The sequence below is a fragment of the Teleopsis dalmanni genome, chromosome 2 (genome assembly GCF_002237135.1).
Source record: "Teleopsis dalmanni isolate 2A chromosome 2, ASM223713v2, whole genome shotgun sequence".
In the NCBI taxonomy this organism is placed as follows: Eukaryota; Metazoa; Arthropoda; class Insecta; order Diptera; family Diopsidae; genus Teleopsis; species Teleopsis dalmanni.
Window position 1 is genome coordinate 194,985,146 of NC_051847.1, and position 20,907 is coordinate 195,006,052.

General features: G+C 28.6%; 2 protein-coding genes across 3 annotated transcripts; one reads left to right on the forward strand and one right to left on the reverse strand.

Moving 5' to 3' along the window:
* The first annotated feature begins 556 nt into the window (after positions 1-556).
* LOC119680325 (carbonic anhydrase 7-like) lies at positions 557-20,436 on the forward strand. Of its 2 annotated transcripts, none has more exons than XM_038093089.1 (7): positions 557-850; positions 6,462-6,580; positions 8,301-8,391; positions 8,627-8,898; positions 9,067-9,217; positions 20,031-20,110; positions 20,205-20,436. In XM_038093089.1, the coding sequence occupies exons 1-7, from the start codon at positions 799-801 to the stop codon at positions 20,379-20,381; spliced, it is 942 nt and encodes a 313-aa protein (XP_037949017.1). In that variant the 5' UTR covers positions 557-798; the 3' UTR covers positions 20,382-20,436. The 2 variants fall into 2 exon arrangements, with proteins under 2 accessions (XP_037949017.1, XP_037949018.1); XM_038093090.1 differs by lacking the exon at positions 557-850 and adding an exon at positions 6,065-6,131.
* Positions 11,560-17,737, reverse strand: LOC119682476. The gene is made up of 6 exons (XM_038095927.1): positions 17,654-17,737; positions 17,140-17,295; positions 15,054-15,209; positions 14,830-14,994; positions 14,626-14,757; positions 11,560-11,667 (listed from the first exon to the last, which is right to left on the reverse strand). The coding sequence occupies exons 1-6, from the start codon at positions 17,735-17,737 to the stop codon at positions 11,560-11,562; spliced, it is 801 nt and encodes a 266-aa protein (XP_037951855.1).
* Positions 20,437-20,907: the final 471 nt, after the last annotated feature.

Here is a 20,907-nt window from a genome sequence, read left to right on the forward strand (position 1 = left end):
TTCATTTAGATTTTGTTATTGTTGTCTTTTCTTGTTAATTAAATATTCACACATAGTCTTGCCGTTAGAATACTAAGATACTATGATGTGAGAAAAAAAATATTTCAAAAATCAAAAATAATCATTACTTGCACCTAAACATTTTGCACCTAATTAGCGACTCGAAATGTATCCCAAACGCCGATGACGCTGATCTCTTGGGCGCTATCTCTGTAGTTACTCGCGGCAACATCCGCAGCAGAAGATACTCGTTGTTAACGAAACTAATCAGTTGCAACGAGTCGTTGCTCGTTGATTTTGCAAATTAACCAAATCAATTACCAAGTATCGGCCAGCAACCATCGACGGAAATTTTGGATGAGTTTTTACTGTTCGTTTAGCACCGCGCGAATGTCAAGCGATCGATAGTTCGGCTTGAAGACTTAATTTTCGCATTTTAATTGATTTCGGTTTCGTTATCGGCCTAGCATGCGTTAAGTTACTTCACACTCTTTTAGTAGCCGTCGTCGTTGTTGTTGTTGTTATTTGCTTTACTGTTTTTTTAAAATTTTTTTTTTATTTTTGCAACTAAAAAGTTCTCGTACGGTTTAGTGGAGTTTGTGACTTGGTCGCGTGGTGCTGGCGGTGCAGTCGTCCAAATAATTCGAGACAATAAACTCAAGTTTTTCTGCCGGTTGTGTTTTTTGCTGATACGGGATTTTCTATTTGCACCGTGACTGTTGGTGACTGTTGCGCTGGAGGTCACATGCTGGCAGGTTTCAAAAGAAAATTGAAAAGTGTTTTTCGTGAAAATTTAAAATGCAGCATTTATTGAGCTTAGTGTTCGCTATCATTTTCGTGACATATCAGGGTAAATACAAAAAAAAAAAAATAAAATAATAAAAAAATAAATTGCAAGTATAAAGCAAATTTCTGCACATTTTTTTTTCATCAGTGATCATGTGATAACTAAGCTAACTTATTTATTTATTTTATAAGATATATCAAATGACTTGATAAGTAAGTGCAAAAATAATATAACTATAAAGAATGACATATCAATTATGGGTTTAAAAAATATAATTTTTTTCTTTAAATTCGCAACATTTTTGCGAGGAAAACAAATGGTTTTTTAAGACTGATGTAGTCCAATACAAACTAATATAATAATAATTTGAACACATGATTATCAAAATATAGATATAGCATTTTGAATGTAAATAAAACTTATAAAGTAAAGCAAAATAATTTTTTTTAAAAATATAATTTTTTTTTTCATATTCGCAACCTTTTTTTCAAGGAAAACTAATAATTTTTTAAGTTCTTTAAGACTGATGTAGTCCAATACAAACTAATATAATAATAATTTGAACACATGATTATCAAAATATAGATATAGCATTTTAAATGTAAATAAAACTTATAAAGTTAAGCAAAATAATTTTTTTTTAAAAATATAATTTTTTTTTCAAATTCGCAACCTTTTTTTCAAGGAAAACAAATGAATTTTTAAGTTCTTTAAGACTGATGTAGTCCAATACAAACTAATATAATAATAATTTGAACACATGATTATCAAAATATAGATATAGTATTTTAAATGTATGTATTTTTGTATTTAATGCAATTTAATTTAATTAATATGTTAAGGTTAGTTGAGTCAGTGCACTTGAGCACTTTTACTCTCTACTAATTGCGAGGTTTCTTCATAACCTCTTTCTATGCCTTGACTGGATTATTGTTTATCATTTCATCAAACTAAGTAATAATTGACCTCAGATCTGCATATCTCCCCGAGGAGCCTGTAACCATTCTGAGATTTGATAACGCAGTGTTAGTAAGACTGTTGGTTTTTGTAAATAGTTTCCGAGCTCTATCCTTTATGTATTTTTTGATCAGATCAACCTTGAGATCCCTGTGGATGTCATTCGTCCTAATGTACCATGGCACCTTGAAAAGTCTTTTCAGAGCCAGAATTTGTGCAATTTTTACCTAGCGAATAGTAATGTTTGATGCCATACTGAACACTATACACCCATATGGAAGTGATGGTCGAATTATTTGGTTATATATCAGCTTCCTGTTCTTGTCATTGAGATTATCATTGCTTTTCTATCGCGGGTGGAGGTAATGAAGAATTTTGGCACAGCTACTTCTTTTCAGTTGAACATGTTTAAGCCATGTGAATTGTTTGTCGACCGTGATGCCTAGATATTTAATGCTATCCTTTCAGTTTATTACCGTATCTCCCACTCTTACTCTCGAAGGGTTTTTAGATGTAAAGAGATAAAACTCAAGCTGGCTTTTATAACTCTTTAATCTTTAGATTAATTCAATCCTACTTGTCTTGATACAATATAACTCATAGCTTACAGTGTACCATTATCTATTCTATTAAAAATATCTTAACTTTAAAAAGAGGTTTTCAAAATGGCACATTTTATTCTTTTTTCCTAAACTCTATTGTAAGATCAATCACATTTTTTGTTGATTTTTTAATTTAATTTTCATGCTGTTATTGTGTATTAATAGTAAGTGATCTATTACTTTATCTAGCCATCTTTGGGACAGTCGTCTTTTTTTTACTTCCTTGGTAAGTTGGTGGTAGATCTCTTATTCTGTGGATTTTCATTCGGAATTTTTTATGCAACACGAACCGATTTTAATTATTATTCTTCCCGGTTTTTATGTTGATATCATTTCTATATACTCTGAAGAAATTTTGAAAATAAACTCATCTTTCATCTTGAGAATTATAGGGTTTAACGGTTGCTTTTACGGGGATTGGAAACGGTTGTCTAAGTTATGATTCTATGATAGCACAACGGGATAATAGGTACAAATATGTCACAGCGACATAGTTACATTTACTTTATCTAACCTAACTTAAGGGTCATTGTTTTCATTTGTTTTAAACCGTCTAATTTAAGCATGCTATAAACCTATTGGTAATATAGGATTCAATAAGACTTAACTTTTTCTTACTATACGCTGGTTATAAATAGGCAAGGAGCATATTGATTTCTTTCACCTTCCAATTACCACAACTTTTGTAGGAATAAAATTCTCATTTTGGACGCATTTCAAGCTATAAGATTATAACAGAGGATGACTTCTGTCAGAATTGGTTGCGTGTACTGAAGCCTCTGTGACTTTTTAAATTCTATTTTAGTCAGATAAACATTGATATGACAATGATCTTCTATTGATTAATATTACTTAATTCTTGAAAAAATATCGTGTATAAAAAATTCTTAAAAAAATATTTATTAAATAATACTAGTCGCATGATAATATATGAAAATATTTGTTCATAAGATGAAATTTTTTTAAAAATAACTTTTTAAAATTCCGGCTGAAGAACATATTATACTTATAACAAAGTCATAAAATTTGTTTGGAATTTTAATGATTTTTTTCAAATACTGGTATCAAACTTTTATTAGATAATTTTTTCATAAATATCAAACCACAGTGTATCTTCTTGCTGAGATATTTAGTTGGACCAATTGTTATTTTTAGATAAAATATTTAAAAATTTTTGGTATCTTTACTAATGTTTTATGCAAAATATTTGAGAGATATTTTTTTTAAATAATTAAATATTTTACTCTATGATAATGATTATAAAATAATTGTTTTCATAACTAACGTATAATCTAGAGTATTATTACTGCAACTATAGAGATTTATTATTATTAATATGTATCTTTTTTTTAATTTTTTAATATTGATAATAAAATTTGTGTCTATATCAACTATTTATATTGTATCTATGTTTAATGTTATTAGTTAAAATTAAATAAATGATTGTAAGATTTTAATTACATTAGATTGACTTGATATTTTATATAGCATGAGTATGTGAATGGTATTTGTATATTTAAGCACTTATAAGATAGAAGTAATCACAGTGTTCTAGTCTTAGTCGCGGATATAAGGACTGTTGTTCAAATTTTATGTGATTGGAGCACATTGACGCATCTTGAGCCCATATCCACAGAGTGAAGATCCTTTTAATGCTCGCTATTATTGACTTTGAGCGTGATTTGAACACATTGAAAACATAAACTATATCACAAAGCTTAAACACCATAATATATAGGAGAAAAATCATTGATTTCATCTATAAGTTGTTTACGAATGTATACTGTAACGTCCGCTTAAAGGAAATTAAGCTGTTAATATCTATCCTGGTATATAGAACGCCATTTTATATTTCTATTGGTAATTGTAACAGTACTGGACGGCGTATTATAAAAGATCAATGAATCTTCTTTTTATTATATTTACTGGCGATGTCACTAAAATGAAAATTTTTCATATTATCCTAACATATGCTATGTCACAAACTTGAATGAAATTATGCTCTTGGAGTTACTAAAAGCTTATACGAAAACTACTAAAAGCTCTTGACAAATTAGTATAGCTAAAATTTTTTCAATTTTATCCTCATAAAATAGAAAAACTATAGTATTATTAAAATAGTCGATACTCCTACCAGGAAAAATCAAACAAAGTTCACTTCACTTCACTTCACTGAATATTTTTAATTACTTGCAATCATTCGATTAGCATAAGTGTTCTATTTGAAGATCTGGTCATCTTTGCTTAATATGGATTTGATTAAAATACGTTAAAAATGGGCTGTTTGCTACGTGGAAAGAAATAACATAAAAAGCTCTTAACAGATCACTATTGACTCTATTTCTACTCTATCCTAAATCTAAGTGCAATGATATTAGACAGTTGATAAGTACCGAAGTCTGAGTCCCGCAAAGACTATTATAGTAATCCAGAATGTGTTTTGCTGTTTTCTCTTCATCGTGACAAAGTATGCAACTATCGTCGCTTGAAATATCTAGATTTGATAGATGTTTCTTAACTCCGCAATAATCAGTGAGAATCTCTGTCACAAGTCGAATGCCTTTTCTGTTCAGCATTAGTAGCTCCCTAGTTTTGGCTTTTGATCGATTTGGCATGAATTCTTTAGCTTGTCTGTAGGCCATTACGTTAAACCAATTAGTCTAAGCTGCTTTTTTCATCCAATCTTTAATTTTAAGTTTGAGAATACTAGGGTCGCAGAATAGTTTTGGTCCAATTTAATCTTTGGCCTCGTTTTCTTCAAATACGCTGTGTTCTGGAATCCTTATTAAGTGAACCCTGTTCCCTTCAGTAAGATCTTTGAGAAGTTGAAGGCATTCCCACACTACTTTTAAAAAATATGATTACTATTTTTTATGCGAATATTTGAATTTTAAAAAATTTATGTGATTTTGAAATAACTTCGGTAACTTAAAATTCTTACTATATTAAATAATATCTTGATATTTACTACATACTATCTCTTCAATTGACACCTTATTTCAAATATTATTAGGAATGTTTCTATGTAACATAAAAATTTTTATACTTAAAATAATAATAATAATAATTTTTTGCAAAAATATTTACTTTTCTAATATTTTTTGGTCAATGTTAAGAAATTTGATACTCGGCCTTCATACTTAAATTAAGTCAAATAACTAAGCAAATTAAGTAAAATAACTAAGCAAAGCGCATAAATAAGTCTGGCAAGCCGTTTTGCTTGAAATTTAAACGAAAGTCCCAACTGGTTGACTATTATTTATGATATATATGATTTAATAAATTACATTTAGAAAAACCTATTTTATTTGTAAAACATATTTGTCATCTCAAAAATTTTCGATTAATTTTATTTAATAAAAATATTAACACAAGCCACTGAGCTTATTTCAAACATTGAAAAAAAAAAACTAAATACTTTCACGTGATTGTAAATTATTTTTAGAAGATAGATAGATATATATATTAAATACAAATAAATATAAAAATATGTATTATATATGTATTACATATATATATGATTTTATCATTAAAAGCGTGCTATAATTTAAACAAACACTTTTATTGAATTCATAACACACAAAAAAAAAAATTAATAAATTAAAAAACGAAATTCGAGATAAATGTTAATAAATTTGTTGTAAAATTTTATAAAAAAAAATATAAACAAATTCTAAGTAAGCAAGAAATCGTGAGTTTAAATTAATATTTTCGTTCGGAATTTCTAGTATATAATAACTTGAAACTATCTAAACACAACTGTCACAAATTAAGTTACAATAATTGTTAGTTATTTTTTATATAATATGTTGACATACATGAAGGTTTTGAAAAAGTATTAAATAATATTTATTAATGGATTTTTGTGTAAAGTATAGTTTAGGCGTGGGAATTTTAATATCAATAATACTGTCTAATTGTCTAGATTTTGTTATCGGAGATGAGTTAGTTTCTAGATAAGATACATGCAAGTAGCTTTATAATATTTGCTTTGTCATTAGCTAAGTAAAGCAAAAAAAAAAAAATATATAAGATATAATAAATTATTTAACAATGTTTTATAATGCATTACACTAAATAAAATTCAACATTTTTTTATCTTTCACATTTTTTAGGACTTGGAGTTGATGGTCACCGTTTCGGTTACTCAGAACCGAATCAACGACGTTGGGCAAGACATCATGGACACTGTGCGGGTAAAACGCAATCACCGATTGCAGTTCATTCAAGCAAAGTAATTATTTCCAATATTTTTTTATTTTTAATTAATTAAATGTTATTTGAATTGTAAATTTAGAAACTAAGTATATTATTTTATTAAAGTGTATCTAAAAGCACGTGAAGTATAATTACAATACACACGTAAGCAATTGCTTAAGTCCAGTAACAAAAAAATACACTAAGCTCTTCAAAAAATGAACGGGCTGTATTCCGTTGTAAAATTTCCTAATATTACAAGAGGTTTGAAGTTCACGGCGAAATATTCCCATTCTATCAAGACAGTTACAAAGAATGTGATTTGTGATATCATCTACTTCCAAGTAAATTAGACCTATTGTGAGACAGAGACAATACTTAATTGTTTCGGTTCCGTGTCACAGGGTAGTTTTGAGAAATGAACAAGCTGATAAGCTAGCCAGAACTGCATCAAAAACTACTTTCACAGACCCTCAACACTTTTGTGGGTTAAACTGGGCCAGTACAAAACAAATGATCAAGGAGAGGGAAAATCATATGCGGCTGGAGTACTTAGACAAAACGAAGCACTGATAAAATCGTACTTCTACAAAAACATTCTTAAATTCTCAAAATGTGATTTAAGGTTCATAATGAGTTTCATTACAGGTCATTATGACCTAAAATATCACCTTCATAAACTACGACTATCTGTTAATTCGGAATGCAGATTATGCCTTGAAGATAATGAAACTACTATAAATATTATTTGTGACCGTTCAGCTTTAATAACGCACAGAAGAAACTTGTTTCATATGTAATTTCTGTAACCAGAAGCGATTAAGAGCTTCAGATTTAGTTCTGCACTTTATTCACAAAGCTTTAAAGGGCTTTTTGTAATTAATATTGAAATTGGTACAATAGGACTTTTCTGGTCGTGATACCAGCTGCTGCGTGAATTCCGGCGTTAAACTTTTAATAATAAAAATTGTTAAGATAGAGCCCTTTTATTGAGATAATAAAACAGACCAAGGTGGTCCGTTCAAAAACTTGTCTACAAATTCAGCTCTATTGTATTAATAAAGTCTGCCTTACAACATGCATAAAGATGAATGATCTCTTTAGCCTAGCGGTTACCTAGACTACTGCGCTACCACGGATTTAAATAAGTTATGATCTATTAGTTATTCCTTTAGTTGTTATTTTAAGCAACTAAATGAATATCTCCGAGGAAGATGATGAGAGTGCCTCTTATCTTCTTTGTTTTTGCCCAGCTCATGCATGGCGGCAATTTAATACTCTAGGACCCCCTTTCTTGGGGACTTTGACCAATTACAGGACCTGACATTAAATAGCAATTTATGCATCGCCAGAAGTTCTAGGTGGTTTTAAACCTTGAGTTACACATTGTGCCAATGGGTCTAAGTGAATCCAGTAGGGATCGTCGGTATAACCTAACCTAAATGAAATTGTATTTATCGTATTTTATTTATATATTTTCACTTATTCTAACAATTTCATTTATTCAGAAAATTGAAGCCTATTACTGCTGATAATAAATATTAAAATTATTTTCTTATATTTGTGAAAAGAGTAACGTCTACATTAAAAATATTTATTTGATTAAAAATTAAATTAAGAGGTTCGATTATAATTGTGTTACTATATTTATAAGACTAAAAACGTATAAAGTATTGTATTATCGTATCGTAAAATAATTCCTTAGCACCTTTTAATTTTTAAAAAAATAAAAAACAATTTTATTCACTTTTCGACAGACCATACCACTGTATATGCCAGCTATCGATATGATAGGTTACCACAATTTGTTGCCACACCCACTTAAAATATTAAACAACGGACACACAGGTATGTATATCTGAAATACTTACTCCTTAGCCTAAAACAATATTTGTTTTAATTAGTAACATAAACTAATTATGTTTATGAGCATCCGTGTGTGCGCGTAGCGGGGTGCGTAAACAGTACAAAATTAAAACAACAATTTAGGGCTACTGTTTAGGGCTTAAGCCAGCATGCATTAGCCTGTTTAATTTAATATTTCTTTTAATATATTTTCTACCTTTTTCCTGAAACATCACAGTATCAATTACCATACCCAAGCTGAATGCGACCGAACTGAAAAACGGTGAATTTATGCCTTATGTGCGCGGTGGAAAGCTGCCGGGTGAATTCGAGGTGGAAGGCATACACTTCCATTGGGGCGATAAGAACAATCGAGGCGCTGAGCATGTTGTCAACGATATTCGTTATACAATGGAAATGCACATTGTACACCGAAACAAGAAATATGCCACATTGGCTGAGGCATTAGATTATGCAGATGGTGCAGCTGTGCTGGGATTCTTTTTCAATGTGAGCTTATTTAGTCTGCCGGAAATTTCATTTCATTCAATTCCTTTTCTTCTTCTTATAATTCCGCATTGCATTGAGCACATATTTCATTTCTAGATACTTTAATATTTTATTTAATTTTTTGGAAATTGTTGCAAAAAGTAAAATTTTCTTATTCCAATTTTGCAGTTAGATGAAGATGAAGGTCCTGGTTTAACAACAATATGCCATCATTTACATTTGATACCGGATGCAAGTAATGAGATCAATTTAAATGTGACCTTCTCACTTTCTTCATTGATAAACACCGTTGATGTGGACAAGTTTTACACATATAAAGGTAAGTTAAATAATTTAACTTAATTTAGCAAATTAATAAGGGATTCAATTTTGTATTTATTATATAGCAAATACTAATATCTATCGAAAGGATTCATAAATAAATTTTTATGGATATCCTTTGAGAATATTTAATTTTCAAAAGCGTATATAGCAGTTTAATTTTCAATTCAAACAAATTTATTTTTTTTATTTTTTTGAGAATATGTAAAGTATATAGAAAACTTGATTTCTGATTTCTGATACCAAAATATAAACTTTTTCAATTTAAAAAATTGATACACTGTAAAAACATAGTGTTGACTGGCTCACATCATCAAAGACCTGTTAAATCTGTAGTGATACCAGGACTTATGTTGAGGTCCTTCCGACCAGGCACTTTCATTCTTTCTTAGCTGTGGCATTTCTACAAAATTCCTTTCATTTCTTTGACTAATTTATGTATTCCTCACAAGCTTCGCTGGTTATTCGATAACTGATCTGAGATCTGCATAACGTCTCGTACGACTAGTGACTGCTCTGATATTAGATAGTGCTAGACAGGCTAGTGACAGCCTGTCAGTTTTCGCGTATAGCTTCAGGGCTCTGTCTCTTATGTATTTTTTAATGAGGTCTCTTAGCATCTTATTTATGTAGATATAGCATGGCACTTTGACGATTTCTTCGGAGAGCCTAATTTTGAGCAATTTGTAGCATTTGGATAGTAGAATTAGCAGCTTTGCTATATGCGACACACGCCGGTTTGATTAACTTAATGGTATGGTTAAATTTTATTAAATTAACTAAATTTTTGTTCTTGTCTTTTCTTTGCTATTCGAATCCGTCTAAGTTTTAAATAGTTTCTTTTCGTCATAAAGACACGTTATTCTCGGCAAGAAAACATCAATATTTTTTTTTTATTGAAATTATTTAAATTTATCGATTTTTTATAGGAGAACTCTAAATATTGAAATGGATCATATAATAATTTAATAATATATTCATTATTTTCAATGATAAAAGTGATTCACTTACATAAAAAAGGAGGGTAATTAAGTAATTTTTTTTAATTAGAAGGGTATATTTTTTTAATGGAAAACACTATTTTAGTAGTGTAAGTAATTAATTTTTACAATATTTTGTCCATCCATCAGCAAATTGTTTTTAATAGATGATTTGACTACAAATAGCTATTGTTTGAAAAGAAATAAAGAGGGTACCGGCTCCCAACGGAGCGAAGCACTGCCGTCATGGTTAATCTTTTGTGCTGCAACAGACCCTAATCGAATGAAAACCAGAATGTCAGCCGTTGAGGACCTCTTAATGCCAGAAGGGGAGAGTAGTTCTCGACCCAGTGACTTCTCCCTGGCTCAGAACATTGCTGGGCAGTCACAGAGAATGTGACTGGAAGTCTCGTCTGTTTCCAAGCAGAGTCAACAATCCATCTCTTCGGATAGACCCATTTTATTAAGATGATAACGCAGTCCACGGTGACTCGTTTAGTATCCTACCGGTAAACTCAACTCTGTTCTGCTGAAGAAGGATACCTTCCTACAATTGTAGGGATAAACAAGCTCTTTAGCCCGATGGTTACCTGGAATGTTGCGCCAGTAGCGACCTCTCTCGGCTGAAAACTATTTATCGATAAGAGACCTAATTGTAGACCACAATATGGTGTCGACCCAGAAATTTTCATGGTAGATCCTGTCTTCGCAAGATTGTCCGCAGAGTACTGTCCAATTTGAAGTACATCTCGTACTAACAAAAGTATATCGAAAGGAATTCTGAACGTTTATTTGAAATTATTTTGCAAACTCCCAATTAAATTGTTGTTAATTGATTTTTTAAATTTTTTTTTTGTTATTAATTATTTTTAAAATGTTTGTTGCTAGTCAAATTTTATTACAAAAAAAATTGTTTCTTTTTTTTGGTCAAAATAGAGAACTACTATTTTTCTTTCTTTCAACTGCCAAAAAACTCAAAGTTTAATCAATTTTGATTTATTTTAATTTATTTGTGTTGATAATTTTCTTATTGTATTTAATGTATGACATAAGTTCTTTTAATTGATAAGCCAAATAAAAAAAATATAAATAAATAACAGAGATTATTCGCAAATATTTGTTAAATTTTTGCACTCTATTTTGTTTGTTCAAAATAAAATAAAAACAAAACAAAACAAAAGTTAAATTACGTATACGCAGTGAGATACTCAATTAAGCTCATTAGCATAACGTCAATGAAGTCTAATTTACTTACTATAAATTATTAATCAATTTAAAAAATTTGTTGTAAAACTTTGAAAAGTTGTTATTTTTTAACGCAATTCTAAAATATAAAATCAATTAATTGGTTTATTGAATCTTACATGATAACGCATTTATTTTGCGTGACTTTGTGAATTTCCCATGCGTAATCCGAAACGCGTAAATCCGAGCCACGCATTATATCTGTGATGTTAGTATTGATTTCCTAAATTTTTAATAATGTTTATTAGAATAATAAACTTCAGCAATTAATTGGTTATATATATTGTTTTCAGAGGCGAGGCGTCGAGTGGTGCAGAGTGTTCACTGAACACCTTAACAAAGCTTTCTTTTTAGATCTTTTTTTTTTATTAGGTAAAAAATTTGCTATTTTGCTACTTAACATTTTTTATAATACTTTTGCAAACAGATTAACATAAACACAAAACGTACAATACAAACAAAATCACACATACATATGTTAGTTACACTCAACATTTCTTATAGTTAATAAAAGAGAAAACACATTCCTCTTAAAATATACTAAGGTTCAGAATAAAAACTGCACCGCGCTGCTTACAAAGCATGCAAATGAAATAACATTCACATTGGGAACCAAATTATGTTACATTTGACTAGAGATTCAATCGACAAAAGTGAACCATAAGTTCATACAAAGCGTGCAAAAACAATCAAAGTCACGGTTGCCGTTTTATATGAGCAAATGGTTCAGTTAAAAAACTGAACCGTGCATAGCAAATACAAAGTAAAAGAGTAAATGAATGTATGAGAGTTGCTTTCTTTTATGTAGAGGTTGGAAATAAACCAAAAACAAAGTCATTATTGCAATTTTATACTAGCAAATGATAAAAGTAAAGAAAAAAATTAAAGAAATTTTAAGTGAAAAATAATATTTAGAAATGGATAAATGTGTGATTAAAGATTTGATTCAAATATCTTTTTTTAAACGATCTTCTGAAAAAAAGATTTTAATGCATGAAATGAATAGACCAACTCCAGATATGAAGAATTTGGTACCTGATGTAAAAATGTCGAAATCTGTGGTAAATCGCCGTTATCATACAGCTATTTACCATAAAAACCAGTGGATCACAGGCTGCGAACATTTAAATAAATTGTTTTGTTGGTCTTGTACGCTATTTGCTTGTGGAAAGACAAAACTCAGGAGTAGGGGGAATACGTTATAGTTGGATTTCTGTTTTGATCAAATTGTGAACACCTTGCCAAAAAGCTGACGCCTCGCTACTGATTGTTTTTCTTATCAATATTTATTATTATTATTTCCTTGGTGTATTTGCAATGTATTTATCTGCAATACATTGGGTAAAGACTTCGCTTTTAGTAAAAGCATAGAGTGGAGTCAAAGTTTTTCCATAATTGTCTATCAAGAGCATTCAGCGAGAATAGAGTGACCAGGTCTACGTCAACCTTTGAGGCTCCACTCAAAGGCCATTTTCACAATGGAGATGTTGTCTTATACAAATGCGTGTGGAATCCAACACCACTTCCCGATTTTAAACTCTAGTTCTATTGGTATATTATCGTGAGAAGTTCGGTGTGTGAGCTTAACAGTGAGCAGAAAATTTAAAGTATACAACGAACACATTTATTGACAAATATTTGCATTTTCTGTCGGATGCGTTCTTTGACTTTAAACGTTTCAGATCCATATAGAAGGATTGATTTGATGCTAGTGTTAAAGATTTGCGACTTGGTGCAATGCGTGATAAAGTTCGAGGATTAGATTTTCTTCATATTGTAAAATGCATGACAGACTTTCCCAATGCGAGCTAAAACATCATCGTCTGCCCCTCCTTCCTTTGTAACGATGCTGCCGAGAAACAATTAACGTCGTCGATTGTTCTTGTGCTGTTGTCTACTTCTGCAATGAACGGTGAGGTGTTGGTAGTTTCAAGATGCATTAACTTGGTTTATTTGTAGTTTATTTTTAAACCAATTTTATTGGCCTTTTTCGCTAGGAGCTCAAGCTTACCTTTGATGCCTTGTAGGAAGTGAGACAAGATGCAGATGTCGTCGACATAATCCGGCAGTGTCAGTTTTTTCGAGTATGTCATCCAGAACTGCGATGAGAAGCAGCGGTGACAGAGCGCAATTCTGGCGCACGCCTTGAGTGTTACTTAAGCTGTTGCATCAGCTGAGGATAAATGTAAAGTTCTTTCTATCGTATTAGTTAACATCTATATGAACTGGTAAATGTCGCTAAAAGAGCTGACGTTTTTGATTTTATCTCATTTCCGATATTTTTGTAGCACTGTAAGGCCGACTGAGCTTACCATAATATTCCCCGATGGCATATGCCAATTTAAAATGCAAGAGATAAATATCTAGTAATATGTAAATGCGTTTCCTTGAAAAGTTGAAAGCTACTCTATTATATAGATGCCCCTAAATGCAATATCAGTCTATCAAACAAGAAAATTTTAGATTTGTTTTGGTAAATTTTTTTTGTTTTTTGACATTTCGAATAGGTTTGTTTAGTATGCTATAAAACAAATAAAAAGATAGTTATTTGTGTTGACAAAAAGTTTTAAAAATACAAAATATCTAGACTAATATTCAAAGAAACCAGATTTTATACATCGTAAGAAAATGATTCGTTAATAAAATGCATTCAATTAATAAGTAATTTTTATAACATGTATACATTACCAACAATTAATATAGCTTTATATTTTTCATTTCATCTATACAGTAATAAAAATGTCATTAAAAAAGTAAAACAAAGAATTTAGTTATATATTCTTCCATAAACATTAACATCGGCACGAGGAACATTATAAGCACTCCCAGTTGTGTATACTGCACAACCTCCATTCGGGAATGGTAAAAAGGTAGTTCTATCATTCAAAAATTTCGCTTCTACTTTATCTACAAGATATATGAAAGATATATGAAAATATTTTTTATAATAAACGTAAAAAATATATATGAATCTATTTATAAAAAAAATTCCAAAACTTTAAGATACATTAGAAATATTTTATTATCTGTTGCTTCTAGTAAATACTTTTAAGTAAACATATTACTTGCACTAATAAATGAAATAATTAGTAATTTTTTTTCCTTAATGCCCAATACCATTTTAAGTTACTTAAGTTCATATAAAAGTAAAAACATTTTAGTTAGTTATTTTTCCATAAACATAAACATCGGCTCGAGGAATATTGTAAGCAATCCACGTTGTATAAAGAGCGTATTCTCCACTCGGAAATGGTAAGACTAAAAATCTAGAATTCAAGAAGTTCGTATTCAATTTCTCCACAATTAAATCGTGCTAGAAAGTTATTATTTTAATTAACATTTTGCTATTTAAACGTTATTTGCTTATTTATATTTTTTTACATACATCATAAGGACACGTGTGATTCATGTTAGAATGTTCTCGAAAAAAGCTGTGAAAGTATTTCGTAACTGGATTTTTCTGTGATTTCAAAAATTCACAAGCATCTAGAGATATATTATACAAAAAAGGTTTATAACCGCTCTCTTTTTTTAATAATGCATAACGTATCTGTTAATATACATAATTTAATAATATTGAATAACTAAAACGTAACAAAATATACATACCGTAACACTAGTTATAGGCACTTTGAAGAGTTTCACTTTTAATGACATATATTTATAGGAACGATTTACTGACTTTAGGTAGCAATAATCGAAGTCGGCAAATTCCTTATCAAGCGGCATACACTTAATATTTGTGAATTCGAATAAACAGATGACCTATAAATAAATTTAATTTATTTATTTGTTAATTAAAATAAAAAATATTTATTATTACTGTATGTAAAAGGAATACTCGAAGGATTATAATTCTCAATATCATTTGAACCATTATTATTTCTAATAATTTATTAACAAAAGATATAATTTTTAGGAATCTTTGCAAAAGACTACAATTCTGAACGTTACGAAAGATCATTAAATTTTGAACTGAATGTTAAGATCATTTGAACTGCATTTTTATTATTCTTTAATAATTAAAACTCCATTAATGATAGTATCACTGTTTTTTAAAAATATTGTCATATTGATTAATTGATATTGATAATCTTCAACTGTTTTCGTGGTTTTAAAAGTGATATTTTTATTATCCATTTAAATAGCATTAAAATCCATTGTACCAGTAGCGAGAAATCGGTTGATTCTAGCGGCCAATTCTAATCGCCAGAACGTGAAACTATGACTATAACAGTGGTGTGGCTAATATTATACTAAGAAAAAGCGGAGAGGGAATATGTCATCTTTCATTGTCGAAGTTTTGCTACTGTTCACTGAATAAAATAGTAAAATAATGACACAAATTACAGAGGGAAACTTACATCTATAATATCAATTAGAGTTTTATGACCAGGGGGGATGTACAAGAGAAATTTTTATACAAAATTAATTATAATAAGAGGTAACAGCATTTTTATTTATAAACATATCTATATGTATATAACTATGTGTATATAAAAAGTAATTATTCTTTTAGGGCTATAAAAGCTTTATTAAAATACGCTCTCTGTTTGAAAATTAAAACTAACCATTCTATGGTTTTTTTTGATAGTTGTGTTTAAAAGTTTGCAAGCTTTTTCAATATTTCAATGTTTCAATATTATTATGATCAAAATTTATAGTACATATTAGTGAGGAAATAAAAAAAACGTGTCTTTCTCAGAATTGTTGTCTGTTATCTTCAGATATTATTGTCAAAAGAGAGAAGTATCCGTTTAATATCCTTTCCCTTCTAAATACGCAATTGCGGTAAAACAATTTGAATTGGCAGTTTGTGTTACGCTTTCGTTAGAACTATCAGGTTGGTTTTCCTTAACCTAATGGAGGAGTCGTTACCTTTTTCAGTGTTAGTCGCATACTATGGTTCCACAATGGGCCATTAATGGGGCTCAACTGAGATTTTTGGATACAAGGCCGCCACTTCAACCTACTTACCTGCGAACTTTTTCGCCGCTTTTAAGAAAGAAGTACGAAAATAATTTTTATAATAAATGTAGTCCTGTAATCTATATGAATATATTTATACTAAGATTCCAAAACTTTAAGATATATTAGAAATATTTTATTATCTGTTATTTCTAGTGCGTACTTTTAAGTGAACACATTACTTGCACTAATAAATAAAATAATTAGTAATTTTTTCTCCTTAATGCCCAATACCATTTTAAGTCACTCAAGTTAGTATAAAAGTAAAAACATTTTAGTTAGTTATTTTTGCATAAATATAAACATCGGCTCGAGGAATATTATAAGCAATCCACGTTGAATAAACGGCGTATTCTCCACTCGGAAATGGTAAGACTGAAAATCTAGAATTCAAGAACTTCGTATCCAATTTCTCCACAAATAAATCGTGCTAGAAAGTTATTATTCTTATTAAAGTTTTATTATTTGAAAGTTATTTGTGTATATATATATTCTTTACATACATCATAAGGACACGTGTGATTCATGTTAGAATGTTCTCGAAATAAGCTGTGAAAGTATTTCGAAACTGGATTTTTCTGTGATTTAACAAATTCACAAGCATCTACAGATCTATTATACAAAAAAGGTTTATAACCGCTCTCTTTTTTTAATAATGCATAACGTATCTGTTAATATACATAATTTTATAATATGGAATAACTATGACGTAATAAAATATACATACCGTAACATTAGTTATAGGCACTTTGAAGAGTTTCACCTTTAATGACATATATTTATAGGAACGATTTATTGACTTTAGGTAGCAATAATCGAAGTCAGCAAATTCCTTATCAATGGGCATACACTTAATATTTGTGAATTCGAATAAACAGATGACCTATAAATAAATTTAATTTATTTATTTGTTAATTAAAATAATAAATATTTATTATTACTGTATGTAAAAGGAATACTCGAAGGATTATAATTCTCAATATCATTTTAACCATTATTATTTCTAATAATTTATTAACAAAATATGTAATTTTTTGGAGTTACGTTTTCTGAATGCTACCACAGATCATTTAATTTTTAACTAAATGTTAAAATCAATAAATTGTATTTTTATTATTTTTTAATAATTAAAATTCGATTAATGATATTGATTAATTGATACTGATAATCTTCAACCATTTTCGTATTTTTTGAAGTTTTGTTTTTAATATGTATTTAAATTTTAATAAAATCCATTGTACCAGTGCCGAAAATTCGCTTGAGTTTAATAACCAATTTTTATTACTAGAACGTGAAATAACGAGTCGCGTTGAGCGCACAGTCATATAAATATAACAAAATAATATTTGTGAGTCCATAACAGTGGTGTAGCTAGATATTAGCTTTTTAGTAGATATTACGGTTATAAACTATTTAAAAACTATTTCAATATGTATATTTCATTTTACATACACAAAGAGGACATGCGTGATTCATGTTTGAATATTGTCGAAATAAGTTGTAACATAAAAGTAACTCGTAACTGGATTTTTAGGTAATCGAAGGAACTCACATGAATCTATTGACATATTGTATAAAAATGGTTTATAACCGGTCGCTTTCTTTAACAAAGCAAAACGTATCTGTTGAGATACATCATATTATAAAATTAAACAGTTTAAAAGTAAAGTATACGAGTATACAGACCGATACATAAGTTGTAGGCACTCTAAAGGGTTTCACCTTAAATGACATATACTTATAGGAACGATTCACTGACTTTAGGTAAGAATAATCGAAGTCGGCAAATTCTTTGTCAAGGGAAATACATTTAATATTAGAGAATTCGAATAAACAGATGATCTATAAGTAAATTTGAAATAATATATTTTGTTATTGAAGAGGAAATCTACTTTTAGTGAAGTTAAGATAAATAAAATCAAGATTACAATTCTCAATAACGTTTTAACCAAATGCATAAAAAACTAAATTTTAGAAAATACTGTAAACAAATGTATCTTCAATTAAACTAAACTGTATTAATTTAAAATCAAATAATTATACTTATTTACTATTACAATAATTATAAACCCATTAATATTTTTATCATTAAAAACTAAATTAAAATCTAAATTTTTATTTCTATTTAATACACTTATTGCAAAAACTTTATGATGCTCGTGCGAATATAAGCGAAGTTTTTCTTCTTAAGTGAGGGTATTATGCATGGAACCGATATAAAAATGAACATAACGTTTAATATAACGTTTTGGTTTAAATCCGATGGAAGTACTCTGAAGGATCGCAACTAGTCGTTGTTGAAAGATGAATTCACTACAAATAGCTTTTGTTTATTTCTTCTGAAAGCAGTCATATGTTTAATTAATAAACAAACTAATAACAAATTTCTTATAAAAGCCTACAGGACCATCCTCAAATAAATTAAATTTATTATTTAGATCTCTCTGGACTAAACAAGTTAGGCATTTTGTGTACAATGATGATAATAATTTTTGTTTTATAATAATTAATATAAAAAAAGCAATATGATTTAAAGTGTGAGAATCGCAAATAGACGAACCTAGAGAATAACTATTCAATAATTAAATATATCAATAGTTGATATGACTACTAAATTATATATATCAATGCAAGTATATATATTGTGATAAAAATTTTTTGTCATTGATTTGAATTGTGATATATTCCACAAAAAACAATCTCCAAAAATTCAAGCTCACTAATCTTAAACTCCCTCTCTCCAATTAAACTACATAAATATGATTATTCTAATATATTTTTATTGTCTGTCGGATATAATTGAATGTTATGTTATTTATTATGCGAAGAATATTAAGTTTTTTATCAGGTATATAATAATTTTACTTACCTGGATTTTTTGGATTTTGCTTTAAATATATATATATATACACTTGAGTTTGTCTAAAATAATCTGCCAACATTTGTCAATAAACAAAATAAATCAATTAAATTTTAATTTGATTCTGAAATTACTGTGATTTCACTTCAATATCGAATATCGTGAAGTCATTAGCCTATGATTAGCCTAAGTGTTTGTCAAATAAATTAAATGACTAAACCGTATCATTGGCAGACAAGGATGTATAACAATTATTACTTGAGTATCGCTTGGCATACTTAATGATGTGGGCGCTCAGGTGAAGGAAGATTAACATAGCAAAGCTCTTCAAATGTCAGGAAAGCAGCGAGAAAAAAATACTCGTATATATAAATATTTAAGAAATTTATTATTAAATGAAACGTGAATGAAATAAGAAATAGTATAAAATAATAAGATATGATAATAAAATATTTTTAAATTATTTCAGTACCTATATACTGAGTTTCACACGTTTAGCGATTGATATAAGTATAGGATTGGTGAAATTTAATATTTTAATAATAAAATTATTTAAAAATAAATATGCAGCTTTATCTATTAAAAAATGTATGGTCGAAATTATTACTTTTATTACAAATAAAAAAAAGATTAAATATATAACTAAAAATAATGAAATCCAAATTAATAGTTTCATTCTTTTATAAATCAAATAAACACTTAATTTTAAAAATTAAAATGAGTGGAAAACAAATTAATTGAAATTATTTTTATTACAGGTTCTCTAACAACACCTCCATGTTCGGAAGCAGTAACATGGGTACTATATCCTGATCCAATACCAATATCACCAAAACAAGTACGTAAAAAGTAACTTCGTTTTTGAATTAAATTTATTTCATTTAATTTTCAAATTTTTAATTTTTATTAACATGAATTTTTTATTTTTATAGATTTCACGTTTCCGTCAACTATTGGATACTCAAGATGGTGCACTTGTTGATAACTACCGTCATTTACAGCCACTTGGTAATCGTCTGGTTTTCATGCGGATTGGCAACAATCGTCACACGAATGTAGACCATTTAAGTAATCAAATTGACTATAGGAAATGGGATTGGTTTCATTGATTCTTCATTTCAATAGAGTTTCCATTATATTTTATACCGGAAAGTTAGATGCTGTTTTTTTTATTAAAAATAGACAATTTTCATTTTGAATTATTCTATATTAATTTAACTTTAATTAAGTTAAAAATTTGAAAATAATTCATCTTGATGTATATTTCAGTTATTGTGAAATATTTCATTAAAACTTAATAAATTTTAACTTTGAGTTTAAAACTATTTTTAGTTTAAAATATATTAAAAAATTATAATAAGAATTTTATTTTAATGGCTTCAATTTTTAATATTAATTAAATAAATACATAAATTATTTTTTATAATATAAAAAATGTTTTTCAAAATTTTTAATGCATTTTTATTCAATTTATTACAAAAGTAACAAAAAATTTGAAAAATTTTATTAAAATGTACTCGTAAACATTTTATAAGATTTACGTGTAGGCAAATAACAGAAATTCAATAATTTTCTGCATTTGATGATGCATTTGATGATGATGAAGCTCAAAGTTAGTTTTCATTAGCTAACTAA

Bases quoted from the DNA above. Each gene is read 5' to 3' on its own strand.
- LOC119680325 (XM_038093089.1), top strand. From the start codon at position 799: ATGCAGCATTTATTGAGCTTAGTGTTCGCTATCATTTTCGTGACATAT. The intron at 6,581-8,300 runs GTAATTATTTCC...ACTTTTCGACAG, and splicing joins TTGCAGTTCATTCAAGCAAA to ACCATACCACTGTATATGCC. The intron at 8,899-9,066 runs GTGAGCTTATTT...CCAATTTTGCAG, and splicing joins TGCTGGGATTCTTTTTCAAT to TTAGATGAAGATGAAGGTCC.
- LOC119682476 (XM_038095927.1), bottom strand. From the start codon at position 17,737: ATGACTGTGCGCTCAACGCGACTCGTTATTTCACGTTCTAGTAATAAA. The intron at 17,296-17,653 runs GTACAATGGATT...ATTTATTTATAG, and splicing joins CAAGCGAATTTTCGGCACTG to GTCATCTGTTTATTCGAATT. The intron at 14,758-14,829 runs GTATGTAAAAAA...ATAACTTTCTAG, and splicing joins ATCACACGTGTCCTTATGAT to CACGATTTAATTGTGGAGAA.